A 17,968-nucleotide genomic window follows, 5' to 3' on the forward strand; every position below is an offset into this window, starting at 1 on the left:
CTCATTACAATGTAAGCGGGGAAAAAAAATATTTTTTTTTTTTAGTTAAATGTGGCATGGGACAAGTCAATATTCAGATATGTCTACTCATGAAAACTAGAAGTCTGCACTTGGTCAGAAACAAACATTTACTGCTCAACTAAAACATTCTTCTGACTGGGCTCAGTCCTGCCTGTGATCAAACACTTTCCCTTCTTCCCATATGGGTTTAACATAGTCTGGCCCTTACAACATTAGAAGGAGCTTATCAGGATTGATACTTTCACGTGAAAAATACTTCATATAAATCCAAATTACCACTAGTCCAAACTGATCATTGATAGGCCTTATTCCAATTGCTTGGAATTCTATTTCTAATTTTGTGACTAATCAATGAACTATGTAGATTCATCAAGCAGTGTTATTTTATTTACCCTAATTTTCCAGGTCCCCGAACATCAAAAGCTTTAAAGGTTTGATAGGACCTTTGTATAATACTCAGTGATTTTAAGCTCTGCTACAATGGTAGGTCAAACCAGAAAACACACTTAGTTTGTTATATTTCCCTTATTAAAACACACAGTCTACCAGTGTGTTATAACAAATCCATAGCAAACTAAAAAACAAAACAAAAACTAAATACTACTGCATTTAAAATGTGAAAAAACAAACAAAGATTAAAACAGACTCATCATTTCATTGATATGAATAAACAAAGGTACAATCAGATGCGTTATCTACACACACTACGTACTGAAAGCTATTCAGACAACAATACATGATTAATTAATGGCATGTGCTCTGATGTATGAACAATCAGATTACACCCTGTCTACAGATGATGAAACCAAATTATAATAAAATGACAATAGCAAGAGAATCGAAGGTTTCTAATGTCATGGATCTCATATAAAGTCATAATTTTTCCATTCCTATAAATTTAAGCCTAGTGAGGAATTCAGTCAGTAGCGAACCCCTCTCCAAAGCTATCCAAACCTACCTGTCGCTACTGGTACTGCTGCTGCTGCTGAGAGAATCACTACTTGACGATCGACTCCGTGAGCCACTGCCACTAGGAGACCTTGCAGGCCTCGATGCTTGGCTGGCCAGTCTCTGTGGTGACTGATTCCTAGACTGGGATGAATGAGGTGACCGACTTCGGCTGTGCTGGTAATTCCGATCAGGCCGTCTCCCTCGTACCTCCCGCGAAATGTCATTCCTGTATATATCCCTGTGTACAACACTGGGTAATGTAAACTGTTCCCGGACCCTAGATTCGTAACGGGGATCATGAGCATCAAAGCGGCTGGGACTTCGACGGGAATTATAATAAATCCCATGCTGTAAGGTCCTTTCTCGAGTGTCTCTATAATAATCCTGATCATAATGTCTTGTACGATCGAATCCTCCAGTCCCTCGTTCATGGTGTCCATAGGCACTATGTTCATAAGAACGCTCCCTAGTTTCAGAAGCCCTGCATTGAAGAACGGAAAAACACTTTAGTTGCTTTGCAAATGAAATCTGTAAACAAGAGCAGATCATGCAAGCATCCCTTCAGTAAGAATCATCTCTATATACATAGTAAAAAAATAAATATTGAAGTGTGTACAAACAGAGGAAGAATATAGGCCTCTTGGACAGCATGTCAAGACTGTGTGAGTCTCTCTGGCCTGTGATCCAACTACTCTCAACATCACTTGATAAAAACCAAGTTAGACCTACAGATTCGGAACACTAACATTTATTTACTAACACAGTTAAATCTGGATCATCTGGTCTGCTCTGATTAGATAAATAAATAATTCCAAAAACAAATTTAAAAGAAAAATAAGTTTGAAAGTGTAGAAAATAAATAAATAAATATTACTGCAGTAATATCTTATTTGCAAATTAAGTATATCTGGATTACTGTTCTGGATAGGACCGGATTTAAAAAGAAGGGGAAAAAAAAGTTTTGTCCCTGTAACTTAGTGTCATTGAAGTTTAATGTGGATTAACTTTAACCTACTGTTAAAACGCACAATGCCTCGTGTTTCACTCACTTTTACCAAACATGAAGCTGCAGACACAGCAGGAGTACACACATACAGGGGAGGGGGAGGGGGAGCCAATAGCAAAGAGGAGCGTTCGGGAACCGTGCAGAAGGATTTGCTGAAGGTTCTATTAAAAACTTTTCCGCAGTCATGTAAAGAAGTATGGTGCGTATAGTGTTCCCTTAAGGATCTTTACCATTTTTTTTGGCAAAAACATGATATTGACTGAAATCAATAGAAATTCCTTCCTATGGAAAGGTGATGATGGCACTCAAAATTCCTCAACTGCGGTTTATTATAAAAGAAAATTACTCGGGGATGTAGATTTCATTTACTTGCATGAGATTAGCATTTTCTAGTTATTAATTGCCAGCATGTTGTTAAGTTTAGGCAAATGCTGCAGCACTGAGTTTAGAGGTTTAGCAAATTGGAGCAAGACTTGACTAAAGACTAGAAGTTATTAGGAGTTCGGGTATATTCATGGCTTTTTAATTTAGATCGTACAGGCATCTAGGGATTTCAGGTGCTAAAACACAAGCTACAATTTTAGCATTTTGCAGCATGGATTTCACCACAACACATTACTATCAGGATTATTCACTAAAGTAAAGAATTTTCATGAATTCAAAGTGAATTTCAAGTGTAAAGCTAAAGTAGCAGAACTGAAGTACAGCTAACCTGGAAATGATTTCCATTTTGTCTATTTTGGCCTTAAATTTAAAATTGCACTTATGCGCATAACACTGTATGCATGGTTTTGAATTTATTTTGATTAACTTTTTTTTGTCTGAGGACATTTTGCAAATGTTAAGTTTTTTTAGGTTTTGTTCATGTGAAACTAAACTATTATCAAATATTGCCAGCTTAAGTTAAGGCCTATATTTATTTGTATACAATGTCTCTGGGACAGAATTACTGTTTATGTATTTAAGACGTCAATAAATTAAGGGATATTGAGAGCAGTTTACCAAATAAAAATCAGGATTTTATTTTCATTAGCAGACCAGATAAAATGACAGCAAAAAACATGGATATACAGAGGCAAGATTTTGAAATCTATTGAAAAAAAAATGTGGATTTCTAGCGTTTCTTGTTGGAATGTCCGTGATTTTTTAAAATTATTTTTAAATAAAAATATGTCGATGATATGGAAATAATATGATGGAACCATCACCTGAAGCTAAGGGAGGTTGTTCATAGGTATACAGCTCACTTAGAAGGAAAACTTAAACTACCTAATTTTTTTCTTTGCAAAATAACTGCTGGATAGGTTGCGGTAAGTCGTAATATATCTTCTGGAAGCTTCTTTATTGCGTGATGAAGAAAATCATTTCTTAGTTACTGCACAAGGTGAAGGGTAGTTTCTTCAATAATTCTCATGGCATTGTCAGTAGTCTACATTCCTTCATTACTGCACCAAGTCCATATTTGTTATGAAGATCAATCCCAAACCCAGTATAATATATAATTTTGTTTATGGTGGACAGCATACATTCAAATACACATTTTTTTCCTCTCTTAAAATTTTACCACTATAGAGAAGATAATTGGGGGAATAACAGCCTAAATTCTGTCTGGGAACAGTAATCATTCCTGACCAGTGTAAAGGGCAGCTATCGTTTGCCAACCTGAGCTAAGGGAAGTCCAGAACAAGGAAAGCATCAGAACAGAATTTAAAAGTAAGGTTTATAATTGTTCTAGCTACAACAGACACACCAATACAAAGGTCAGCATTACATAACAGCTAAAGAAAGGAAGCAGAGGAAGAAGCTCAGAAGGCTAAAGTACTAACATTGCTGTTTGTTGTATATATTAGTGCTAATGTCTACCAGGGTTAGTGAATATAAAGGGTGACGTGGGTTAGGAAAGTGGCTAATATATACAGGGCAGCACATACCAACCTTTTCCTCGTGCGGAAACACGACCTACAATCCCAATTAAATCTAGGGAGTGATTTGAGAACATAACTTCCCCAATTTGGTCCCTTTTTAGGGATAATCCACCTTCTCAATGAGGCAAAGGGCAAGGGTTTCAATTGACACTTTTGATGAACCAAGATGGGAAAAAAAAAAAATCATCTTAGTAAAAAGACCAAAAATTTAAAATATGCAGGAAACAAAAAGGAACAATCCACAGATGAACACCATCCTATGGTTACAAAAACAAAAACCAAGGAATAAAAATATACATTATGTGTATACACCTCTGCAACCCCCAAAATTGTCTTCATATTTATCCACTGTGGGTTTTGGGACAAAATAATGTGTCCTTTAGCATTCAGTAAGCAGCTGTTAAATGGGTCTCTAAGTGTAGGATGGGTCCAGGTATCCAGTGAAGTCTAAGTAAGCCACTCATTTTACAGGTTTGTGTTAGATATCCAGATGGTTGTCATATCCATAATGCCCAAATGTACGCAAAAAAGTTTGGGGAAAAAAAGTAAAATAAATAAACGCTCAGTGCAGTATTCACCAAAGATCACTTTGCATTTTGAATCATATTCCCCATGTTTCTGGAAGTCATTGGTAATCTAGAGTCCAAACAATACTGGCCATTCCATGTTTCATTTAAATCCCAAAATAAGCAGTTTCTATTTTATTATTAGACTTATATTTCCCTATGATAGAATAATCCCCATGGGTACCAGGATGCATATAGTTCCAGAGAGAAAGAGTGATGTCTTCATTCTTCCAGCTTCCGTAGCCATTTCCAACTTGTGAATGTAGAATCCAGACTGATCTCGTATGAAGTTTGTACAGGTGTCTCTTTAGGAGATGACAATCCACTTCCAATACTAAAAGCTACCAGCCACTAATGTTAACCCTGTATTTAACACTCCAGTGCTCGACTTTGTGTACTATTGTAGGCTTGTAACTCCAGGAATAAATCCATAGAGGCAGCAGAACTATCCACAGAATGAAAATCAAAGAGAATTATCCCAGAATCCATTTGACCCAAAGTAACACCTCCACTTAAAAGGACACAGATCCAGCCAGCTGCAGGAACAATCCTTTATGGATCCACCAGTTACCAGCCATTAGGATAAGAATCACTTCTTTTTCCAAACCCAAGAGGAAGCACAATCATTTCTCAAAATTTTAAATCCATCGGGGGGGCCCTATGCGAGTTTTGTTTTTCTCACCATATCAAATACAAAATACCTGCCTAGAGAAACCTTGCAACTTACCCATCGACTCTCCGTTCATAACGTCCTTCCCGTGCATGAAGTGATTGCGGGGGGCCATAAGTGGGCCCTCCACTACCTCCTCTGAACCCAGAAACCTCTCTACTACGAGATGTTATGGAAACTGTATCATCCAACGCCCGGGCCACGCCCGGAATGGTGCCAGGTTCATTGTAATCCGTCCGGAGATCTCGGTCTCCCATTTTGTTAACTGCATTGTGAGCCTTCTGTGCACTTTTGATATCCACAAAATCCACAAATGCTGCCACACCACCATCAGATCCCCTTTTGGGTAAAATTTTGACACTTTCCACACGTCCATATCTAGAAAAAGGGAGAAAGAAAAAAAAGCAGGAAAAAAAAGCAACATAATCAGATTAGAATCAATGGACAATAACAATGAGTAAAGTAAGCTTTATAAACCACCACCCAACACACAGAATAGATTGTGGTATTTAAATATTAATCGTTTTAAAATAAAAACTAATCCCCCACCCCCAATCTGGTCACCCTCTTCTACAAATAATATACAAAATTGTACATTGACCCCATTCCTAGGTTAACAAAATACCCAGATTACATCAATGTTCACACTTAACATGCAGACTGGGGGCTTTCAACCACACATTTCACAGACAAGCGCCACCATCAAAGCGCACACTACCATTAAAAGGATTTGAGGCATACACTGTGCTTGTTGATAAGACAATAGGTGGTCTGGCCCACTGATTTTTAATTCTAATTGTAATTCTCAATTAGCCAAAAAAAAATTAAAATAAAAAAAATAGATGCATAGATTATATTGAAATTTGGAAAAGCTGTCACAAATTATAGAGCCAAAATAATTTGCCAGTTACTGACAATTAGGCAGCAATTTTCTTTCACTAGCATTTCTTTACTCCACTCTTGCCGAGCCAGTATCCATCACATGTGTAATCTTACACCATTTCAGGTCCACTCATTAGGCAGGCATATCTAATTAATGTCCACAATTTCTGCACCAAGGCAGCTGCAGATCAGACTCTGCACGTTTTGAAATGTTTGATACCACTACCCCCTTTATAGTAAAAAAAAAAAATAATACATATATATTAATTTTCACTTCCTTTTTGAGAGAGATATATATTTATTTATATTTGTAAATCACCAAATTAATTTATTTACAGATTAGAATCTCTCAAAAAGATCTGAGGTCACAGGTTTAAAGATACTAAACCAAGCAACATTTCAACATTTCAAAGAGGAGATCAGCGTTGCTTGTATAGGTTTGCATTTACTAGCTGTAGTGAGAAATTTCGACACCAGCAAGCATTAGCTTGACTGAAGGCAACATTGTAAGAAATCATCTCCTAGGTACCGCCTCCAGGACAGACTGCGGTTGAATGCAGAGGCCCAAAAAAGGAAAGATATACACACAGCATTTAGGGCCTTATAAAACATTTATACAAGTCTGCTGAAAAAACAAAAAAAAAAAATACCCACATGTGAACTATACATTATATACAGAGAGAAAGGCTAGTGAGTGCACTGGCCAACAGCATATTCTGGGTGCATCTGAGAGCTGATGTTTAATATTTTTAACAACCACAGAAAGGGTGGGATTTTGCTCAGCTCTGTTCCCTGCTCATAGCACATCTGCAAGTTATTTTGGGCCACGCTTAATTCTTTCCACAAAACAAAAGAGAATAAAAAAATAAAAAATAAATGAACAAAAATTTCTCAGTCAACCACAAACCTGCCCACTGGCTAGATTACTAGGATCTGTCATATACACCCTTGCAATGCTGGCTGTCTTTTCACCACAGGAATATATTTATACAATGGGTACTAAAGGCATCTGAGAATTGAGAATGGAGGACAGGCTGGGAAAACCAGAAAGGCAGCTAAATAGCCTGACTTCACCTCCCACAGAGTCCTGGGAAGACTCCTGCACTCAAAACAAGCACCTCTGCTAAACTCCAACAGACTGGTAAAATAAGCTCTATTTTAAATAAACCCAGGCTAGCCTTGCAGTATACAGATTTTTTATCCAGACAGAACATTTTCAAAACGCCAACATAAACTGCAACGGTGTACAATAGGCACATGAAACAATGACAAATCAAAGCAAATACTCTGTTCAAATGAGTTTACAAAACTGGTCAAAATATATAATTTTTTAATTGCTCAGGGTCCACTAGCACATTCCACTACAAAAATTAGCAAGTCCTGTGGTTTAGTCTTATAGATCTCCCCCAAACAAATTTACCAATGTAGACTAGCACAATTTCAAAACATGATAACCACTAACAAAGCAAGCTGTATGAGAGTGATGGCACACACAGTAACGCGCTCAATCCATTCAAAAGACAAAGATGACAATTGCATGTGTTTTGCAAAATACGGTCTTTGGATAACGCAGGTTTACGATTTATTTTTGCACAGACACAGCAACCATTTCACACAATGAAGAGGGTAGCATTTATTCCAAGAGGCAGGAACTGGCTAGCTATGCTACGCAAACGCAAGCAATGACTTCCTAATGCTAAACCACTGTGCTTGAAATTAATAATAATAATAATACATTTTAAAAAACAACAACAAGCAAAGCTACCAGGCTGCGTTACCCCTTCAATAAGGAAGTGAATGCAGAACAAAGAGCCATTATTTCACAAATAATTTACAATGATTAACCACAACTTGAAACAATGGGCAGTGAACATTTCACAATACAAAACTGGAGCACCATATTGGACATAAAACAGCAGGCTAAAATTAGGACAGAAACAATTGTGACACTATTGCAATCAAGATATATACATAAATACAGTCGAAATGTCTACAAAATAGTTAAGAGAATAGCACAAGGGGTTAAAGCACATTTATTTGGCAAATGTCAACTGGGAAGCAGAGCAAGTTAAAAATAGACCCTTCCCTGTCTTGATCACACTGAGGAACTATTCTGACCCATCACACTGGCTCTCATAGATGTACAATGGGAATTCTGGCAACTAGCAACCACACATTTAAAAAACAAAAAAAAATGTAAAAATAATACATTGAAATTAAAGGTAAATACTGCTATAATCCCTTCATACTGGACTTGTGCCTTGATAGCTGATATTTTCTGTGATTTAAGCATAACGTATTTACACACCAATTATTGAAACTATTCACAGAAATCTATTTTTACAAAATGAATATAGACTTATATAAAAGCTTACCCAATGAAAACAGCCAACCCCCCTCCCACCCACCACAAATAAAAATGTAGATTGCACACAGGGTAATACTTAGCATGCTGCACTGCAGAGAAAAATGGAAATACAAAAAAGGCCATGAAAGCTGGTTAATTTAATGTGATAATTATTTTATCAGTGCAATACAGGGGCTGCTTTCAAACTTAAATCAACAATATGGAGGAAAATAATGCAATTAAAAATTACATCTACTGGCCTAACTGAAATGTTAGGGAGACAATTTAAAGTTAATGGTAGGCAAGACACCGGGATAGACAGATCTATAGACCACCATATTTCCATGCATTAATACTGCAATCCCAAGGTTTACCCATTATGAGATCCTTTAACAAAGATTCAACAATCTAAAACCTCTACAAACAGACTTATGTTATAGGACCAAAATATTAGGCAGAGATATAGTCACAATTATTACTTTCAATAATGTGTCAATCACATTTGGGAATTCATCAAAGGCAATAAAAAATAAAATAAGAAAAGTGAAACATAATATCTATTTAAAAAGAATCACAAATCCCCTTTTAAAATGTATTTTTTTTCCTGCTCCATACATCCCCAAAATCACATATTTGCAATGACAGAGGCATCCAATGTTAAAATCCAAATATCTTTTCCACCTCCGTCTGTAAAGTAAGATATCTGATGCTAACTGCAGAATAAGAAAAAGGTAATTTATATATATATATATATATATATATAAAAAAAATATATAACACACGTGCATATCTAGTCTATGTTTGCAAATGTGGTTTGATCCATTATTTACATAAAAAATAAAAAGGTCTTCTGCAAATTGCTCTCACCAATCAAAATACTGAGCAATGGTGAATATTGATCTGTATTGATTCACTTGACAAGAATTCTGGTAAATTAGATCCAGCATTTATTTTCCTATGCCCTACAAACCCAATACACTGATGCATTTATACAATGTCAAATTAATTCCGAATCATTTGCACAAAATGTAAATAAAAAATAGCATAGATATTACATGTAAAAATGTACGTGTTATATTTAAAAGTGTGCTAATTTTTTGTCAAGGTCCATTTTATAAGAACTACTTAATCTAATTGTTTTTTTCCTCTAAAGGGTATTTAGCATGTGATATATTACAGTAAACATGCTATCGAAGCAATCAGAGAGCAATTCAAATGTAAAACGTAAGAGAACAGGGCATTCACACAACAAAAGATGTGATAACTGCTGAGATTGGACAATAAAGGATCTTCCCACACCCAGACAACTGACAAAATGCTGTTTATCTCTCTGCAAGGACAATTTCTATATAAAAGAAAAAGAATACTCATAAAAAGAAAAAAAACACACAAAACAAAACAACCACCAAACATAGCGATGTAACAGATTTTGTGTGCAGTCCGTGTACAACACATTAAGGTTTACAACAGTAGCTTGCAATTTAATTAAGCTTACTAAGGCTTTTTGGGATTTTTTTTCACAGGCTGGGGGATGGGTGGGAACTACGACTGCATTTACCTAATATCAGCTCATTTGAAAAAGCTTCTCAATGGGGGAAGATATTATTCAACCCGTCACAAGACACTATTTTAAGCCGGTGCCAGAAATCTACAAATTGTTTTACTATGATTCACAATGCATTGGTGTTCGCTATTATAAGATGTATGGAACGCTCAAGCATGCAGAGCCCATCACACTATAATCTTAATCTTCAACAGCTATTTTTTGTTATTGTGCTAAATTAGGGGAAATACATTTAATCACCCCTTCTTAGAGTTCTCATGGCAAGGCTTCTAAAATTCAGAAAAACTGTTTGAATTAAAGCTGGTATTTTAAAGAATAAATGGTATTGTGATGGCTTCATTTAAATCCCTCCCATAATGGATCTCTTAGCAACATCACCGTAGCAACTTCAACTCAATATTTAAAGACCTTTTTGGTTGCTGTGAAAGCCTAGCAACACAAGGTACTTTATTTGCTCAATCTTGCAGTGTACAAAATGTCAGATTAATCTGGTACTCCAGAAATAACCAGAGCTAAAGGCAAAAAGACCCCTCCTGATAACCAGAGATGTCCAGACGGTATGGTTGCTGCTTAAGGGGGAGAAAATGGCAGCTGGCTGTCTGATAGCACTGTCGGCTAATCTGGTGAATGAGGATAGTGCTTTGAACGTTGTCAGACATGCAGACAGTAGAATTATTGCTTGCAGGTTGCAAAAAAGCTGGAAGATTTTGTTTTTAATTTTAAAGAAATACCTATAACCAGAGCAGCGCCTTTGCTTCTGATTTGGGAGGAGGAGAGTTCTCTATGCACACTCAGAGCAGGAGCTGCAGGGAGACAGCTCTGGCTTATGGATGGAGTTAGGGAGGGAGGTTTACTGCAGGGAATTACCCATACAAGGAGATCAACTGCAAACTGCACGACCAAAGATCAAGGCTTTTCCATGATATATCATGCACCAGAGATAGCTTTAACAGCTTTGCAAACAAAGGCTTGTACTGGGAAATTAACAACCTCTGATTAAACCTTTCAAACATGCACGAGAAAACCATTAAAAGCTAGGCACGAGAAAGCCAAAGTTAATTGTGAGCCAATGTATCGTTGACCATGGATAGCCTGACAAGAGGGACAGAGAGAGATCCCTTGCCTAAATATGTCCCAGGTTCCCACCAATCTCATGATTAGTACAGAGGCCATGAATGGTCGATACACAGATCACAACCCCCTCCCCCTCCACTCGAAAAATGCAGGGGGAAGGGGGATTAAATAATTCACAAGGCCAGGAGACAAGACTCACAAACAACAGTACTGATTGACCCTTTAGCAATCGGGGAAGAATGAATGCTCATGGCCATAATACACTTAGCAAAAAATAAAACAAGAGGATGAGGGAGTCAGGCGAAATAGCCAACATAACACACTACTAAGGTGCACCCTGTATTAAACCAGGTATTGTTGGCATCAATATATTTAAACACAATGTATTTAAACAGCTGGCCCAAAACAGACACTGCAGATCACATAATGCCACACAGAAAAACCAATTGGATTCCTTCCATAAAACAAAAACTGTGCACCACAAACAAATCTGAGAACCTGATTATCGCATTTTAAATATGCCTCAGACCTTTGTAGGCCTGATGGCCAGCTGTACACCATATATCCACAGAACACATGGTGATAATTTAAAGGTACATGATCTGAAAAGTTATAGGGACACGACAGTCTTGAAAAAAAAAAAACAAAAAAAAAACCTTTAGCACTATGAAGCAGGTTTAGTGTATAGATCATACCCAAAGTCTCACTGCTCAATTCTCTGCCTTTTAGGGCTTAAATCAGTTTGTGACCTGTCCATGCAGCCCTAGTCACACCTCCCCATGCTGTCACTCACACAGACTGCATGAAAACAAATACTGTAGTTTCATTTTCAATCAGATGTTAACTTACTTTAGGAGGTTTTAGCTCCTGCTCTCTAAATTGAACTTTAATCACACTCAGGAGGCACATGCAGACTCTATGAGGCTATTAACATCACAGGAGATATGAAAGTATAGATTACACAGAATTTGCAATTAAAAAAAAAAAAGTGTAAAGTAGATCTTGCTTTACAGGAAGTGTTTAGGAAGGCTGTTCACATCACGTGCAGGGAGGTATGACTAGGGCTGTATAAATAAAGCCATTAAACTTCTAAATTGTGGAGAATTGAGCAGTGAAATTACAGGGGCAGAATATATACACCATAGTTACATAATTATGCTAAAGCTGCTTTAGTCACTACAGGGTTCCTTTAAGTGGTATTTTCCTATTGATTTCCCACTTTTTTATTAGAAACCATTAATAATTCTTCCCCACAGTTTATACAGAGTATATAATCGTGTGCTATAGCAATTACATACAATACATTGCACGCAGCTGAAAAAACAGTAGTATACATACATATATCATGCACAAACACTATAAATGCAGTGTACATCATTCAAAATGTACGATAAATATTACAAATTAATTCAATACAAAACCCATTACACACTTATCCATTCACAGTAATACACATCGCACAAGCACTCTGGGCACGCACAACAGTAGATTACACATGCACCCTGTATACACACAGCAACACATTACACATGCAACCAGTACAGCAACACAGCAAAACATCACACTATATGCACATAGCAACACATTACACATGATGCACACTGCACCCTTCAGACTGTAAACTCATCTGAGCAGGGCCCTTGCTACCTTCTGTTCCTGTACATCCAACCCGTTCAGTTGCAATTATTTTTTTATTCGGCCTATAATAAAGCACTGAGATATATGCTGGCACTTTATAAAGAACAAGAACGAACCCAGAATATGCACAATCCATATATCCAATACACACATATACATACCACATATACCCCAGTATATATACCTTGGCCAGTAACACACACACATTAAACATGTACCCAGTGCCCACACCTCATCCACACACATACAGTGTGCACACCTCATCCACAAACAGTAACACACACATTACACACGTACCCAGTGTATACACCTCATCCACACATTACACAGTGTACACACCTCATCCACACACACTAACACACACATTACACAGTATATACACCTCATCCACACTAACATTACACACAGTAACACACACATTACACACACACACAGTATAACACACATTACACAGTGTACACACACACAGTATAACACACATTACACAGTGTACACACACACACAGTATAACACACATTACACAGTGTACACACACACACAGTATAACACACATTACACAGTGTACACACACACAGTATAACACACATTACACAGTACACAGTGTACACACACACAGTATAACACACATTACACAGTGTACACACACACAGTATAACACACATTACACAGTACACAGTGTACACACACACAGTATAACACACATTACACAGTGTACACACACACAGTATAACACACATTACACAGTGTACACACACACAGTATAACACACATTACACAGTGTACACACACACAGTATAACACACATTACACAGTGTACACACACACAGTATAACACACATTACACAGTGTACACACACACAGTATAACACACATTACACAGTGTACACACACACAGTATAACACACATTACACAGTGTACACACACACAGTATAACACACATTACACAGTGTACACACACACAGTATAACACACATTACACAGTGTACACACACACAGTATAACACACATTACACAGTGTACACACACATTACACAGTGTACACACACAGTATACACACACACACAGTATAAACACAGTGTACGTACACACACACACACACACACACACAGATTACACAGTGTACACACAGTATAACACACACACACACACACACACACACACACACACACCATATCTGCCTTTGGCACACATCGTGGCCCTCGCACACACGGTTTCCCTGGTTGACGTGACAGGTCCCTGGCTCCCTGACGGATGATCCGCCGCCCGGCGGAGGTGGTATTCTCACCGTTTAAAATGCTCGATAATCTTGTCATCGCGCACGTTCTCGGGCAGGTTCCCCACCCACAGGTGCCTGGTTTCCCGGACCATGCTGGCGCGGTGCAGACGGGGGGAGGGGGCCCAGCATTGGCGGGAAGGGCTCCGGTGAGGCTCGCTCCGCTGTGTCCCGGTCACACGCGCACTGCCAACCCCTGGCGCCGACACCGGCTCTGCGCATGCGCGACACTCGCTGAGGTGAATGGGGAGCTGAGGGGGCGGCGGAGGGGAGGGGCCGCACTGGGCACGCGCGCTGCACTCTGCGCGGGGAGGGCGCTTGGCGGGATTTGCGCACGCGCGGCGGCCTTCCAGCAGCATCGAAGGGGCGGGGCCATATGCGCCTGCGTATCGCTGATTGAGTGGGAGAAGAGGGAGGGGTCTGCGCGTGCGAGTAAACTGACTACCAAGAAAAACAGTGGGGGAGGGGCATGCCACTATAAAGTGGGAAGGAGGGAGGGAAGGGAGAGCGTTGCCTGAGAGTACCGCGGAGGATTCTGGGAGTGCGTTCTCAATTCAGTCAGAAGAGACAAGATGGCTGCTGTGCTGTTAGGCTCTTTCCAGCTTATTCCTGCTGAGGGCATGTGGTCACTGCTAGGCTGACATACTGTGACATGGCAGCTTGTGACCTCATTATAGATAGACCGGAGCTCCCTAGAGTTTTATCTATTTGTAAATCTCTGACTGGAAACTGTTAACCGGTAAGTCCCCGAGCGTGCTATAAGCCACCGGTAAGTCCCCGAGCGTGCTATAAGCCACCGGTAAGTCCCCGAGCGTGCTATAAGCCACCGGTAAGTCCCCGAGCGTGCTATAAGCCACCGGTAAGTCCCCGAGCGTGCTATAAGCCACCGGTAAGTCCCCGAGCGTGCTATAAGCCACCGGTAAGTCCCCGAGCGTGCTAGAAGCCACCGGTAAGTCGCCGAGCGTGCTAGAAGCCACCGGTAAGTCGCCGAGCGTGCTAGAAGCCACCGGTAAGTCGCCGAGCGTGCTAGAAGCCACCGGTAAGTAGCCGAGCGTGCTATAAGCCACCGGTAAGTAGCCGAGCGCTGTACAAGCTGTTCAGTCGCCGAGCGCCCTATAAACCAGTGTCATACAAACAGGTAAATTAGTGTCCTATAGCTCTGCAGGGAGTCTCCTCCTAAACCGCAAACTGAAAGTTTACCAATTTTTTTTATTTAAATGGGAGCTGGCAGGAACTCGGATTCTCCTTCAGATCATAGGCCAAATAGCCGAATAGAGAAATATCAGTACAGGGTGGCTATTCTGAGCTAACCTTTAAATCTTCCTGACACTTGTGAAGTTAATTTGACCCATCACACTTTATTTTCTAGCTTCTTTTCACTAAAACGTTGGGGTTTTAACCTTTTACATAAAATGTACGTTTTTTTTTTATTTTATTTTTTTTGAGAATAGCATTTCAATTCACAATATTTAGATTTACTGACCTGCACAGCCACTGAATGGCTTTACATATGGATACGGTTGATATTCCGAACATAGGTTACCTTGCCTGTTACAATAAGTGAGATGGGGTTAGTCTGTGGCTGCCTTGGGATGGGGAATCGAACTGTGAGATCATGGCCTGTTTGTATGGTGTTTACACGAACAACTGATCTTATGTCGTGGACATTTTAGGTAGTGGAGTTGTGGCCTTAGTTTTTTGTTAAAGGAACACTATAGTCACCTAAATTACTTTAGCTAAATAAAGCAGTTTTAGTGTATAGATTATTCCCCTGCAATTTCACTGCTCAATTCACTGTCATTTAGGAGTTAAATCACCTTTTTTTTTCTGTTTTTGCAGCCCTGGCTATGATTGACAGAGCCTTCATGAAATAAAAAACTGGTTTCACTTTCAAACAGATGTAATTTACCTTAAATAATTGTATTTCAATCTTTAAATTGAACTTTAATCACATACAGGGGCTCTTGTAGGGTCTAGCAAGCTATGAACATAGCAGGGGATAAGAAAATCTTAATTAAACAGAACTTGCAATAAGGAAAGCCTAAATAGGGCTCTCTTTACAGGAAGTGTTTATGGAAGGCTTTGCAAGTCACATGCAGGGAGGTGTGACTAGGGTTCATAAACAAAGGGATTTAACTCCTAAATGGCAGAGGATTGAGCAGTGAGGCTGCAGGGGCATGTTCTATACACCAACACTGCTTCATTAAGCTAAAGTTGTTCAGGTGACTATAGTGTCCCTTTAAGTATTAAATGTTTTAAGGTATATATGAGTGCCCCTAAATATGACAAATCTGCAGCAAGACCTTAATGACGCTCGGACCACTTCTTCTCAATGAATTGTCCTGGGTGCCATGTCCTTCTAGATTTGCCCTTGCAGAATGGCAATAGTTTCTTTGAGAAAGCACTGGAGTGGCTCAGAACACCAAGATATGAACTGCTAACACTATAGTGTTACTGTAAGCGATTCTTTGGTATTCATCACAAGAAGAAATGTCACTTTACTCTTAAAGGAATACTCAAGGCACTATTAGGCCTTAATTTCACAGTTGGCATTGGCATCCCAAAATTTTTGTTAGGGACATTATATAAATCCTATTTCAACTGCTGTTATGCACATGCCCCTCATGTCACACAAATACATTTTGACTTGGAATTCCTCAGACTTGTCTAAAAATGCATCATATAGCAATTGGACAACTTGTTAAATGTAATTATACCTCCATGGTTTGCTCTTAGTATGGGTTGCATTAGGAGGGTTATGTAGTTTAGTAGCTGTTCCTTTCCCATGAGCACTGCAATGACTGATTTAAACCTAAAGGATGAGAAGACCCTGTCCAAGGGATGGACCAATCTTCCTCACTAAATCCTTATCTTGGTAAAACATTACTTTTCCCTTCGTATAGTGGCAGTAATCACAAGTGGGATGTTCCTTAAGGTTCTGGACAAGAAGCTCCCCCTTCTTTGAATATAATTGCTGTGCTCTGCCTGCTGCCTCCATATAACCTGTAAGCCAGAGTATCACCCCTGTTCTTCTTGTCCCGGCAACGGGACGGACAAGTTCCCCACAGTTCAAGTGGAGAGATGGTGCGGTCAGCACAGGCTGCTGAGCTGCAACAGTATTTCCAGTTTCGCGTTATGGAATGCGACCGGGTACTGCACTATTTGTGGCATTTCTAAGAGTTCCCGGGCGGACCTCCATCATTGAGAATTACGCATACACACAGCGGTGGAGGCGTTGTGTTCCACCGAAAACAGAATCGCGCTACTGAGCATGCGCAAAGCAGTGTTTTGGCACCAAATTCAAAATTTAGGCATATAAAGCTGTGCAGAACCTTTCTGACCCCAAGGGTGGGTGTACAGTCCTGGTTCTCCGTGTCTCCAGCCCTCCTACATGGATCTTAGGTGATTTGAGGTGAGATTTAACCCTTAAAACTTTTTTTTTGTTTTGTTTTTTTTAAAAAACCTTCTTTATTTGTTTTTTTTCCAACAAGGTAAAATCAGTAGGGTACAGAAAATAAACGTTAGTAGAACATTCAAATATTGTCTCTGTGTTTAAAGGATATATTATGTGGGTGCAGTCTATGCTTCTTTTGCGCTTCATTTAGTCCGTCTTTTCGGGGAGCCTTGCTGGTCTTCTCCCGGGTTGTTTTGGGTTCAGGGTTGGTGAGGTGAAGTCATGTCACTCTCATTCTGGCTCCCGGCGTTGCCTGTGGGTGAGTCCCGGTGTAGCGGTTTTCCCCAGAGTGGTTGTAGTAGTGGAGGTCTCCTCTGTCTGCTGGTGCTCTCTAGTCTTGTTGTCAGGAGGTGTAGGCACAGTTTGAAGGCAAATGCTTGCTGTTTGGTGGGGTCTGTGAGGATATGTGTTATGTTATCTCTGCGGACCAGGAGTTTGAAGGGGTGACCCCATCTGTAGGCTATACCCGCCTGGGTTAGTGTCGAGGTGAGAGGTTTCAGCTCTCGACGCTTGACTAGTGTGGTAGGTGATGAGTCCTGATAAAATGCCAGCGTGGTGGTGTCTAGTTTTGGCGGGCTTTTCCTGGTCACCTCTAT

At 39.5% G+C, this 17,968-nt stretch overlaps 1 protein-coding gene across 3 annotated transcripts in view; it reads right to left on the minus strand.

The window, feature by feature from the left end:
* SPEN (spen family transcriptional repressor) overlaps window positions 1-14,125 on the minus strand; it is a 79,068-nt gene extending 64,943 nt beyond the window's left edge. For all 3 annotated transcript variants that reach the window (XM_063436100.1, XM_063436101.1, XM_063436099.1), the window contains exons 1-3: window positions 13,931-14,125; window positions 5,197-5,517; window positions 980-1,453 (exon numbers count right to left, since the gene is read on the minus strand). In XM_063436100.1, coding sequence (XP_063292170.1) covers window positions 980-1,453; window positions 5,197-5,517; window positions 13,931-14,013 — 878 coding nt within the window. In that variant the 5' untranslated portion in view covers window positions 14,014-14,125. The remainder of the gene's footprint in view (window positions 1-979; window positions 1,454-5,196; window positions 5,518-13,930) is intronic.
* Window positions 14,126-17,968: the final 3,843 nt, after the last annotated feature.

The sequence above is a fragment of the Pelobates fuscus genome, chromosome 11 (genome assembly GCF_036172605.1).
Source record: "Pelobates fuscus isolate aPelFus1 chromosome 11, aPelFus1.pri, whole genome shotgun sequence".
Classification (NCBI taxonomy): domain Eukaryota; kingdom Metazoa; phylum Chordata; class Amphibia; order Anura; family Pelobatidae; genus Pelobates; species Pelobates fuscus.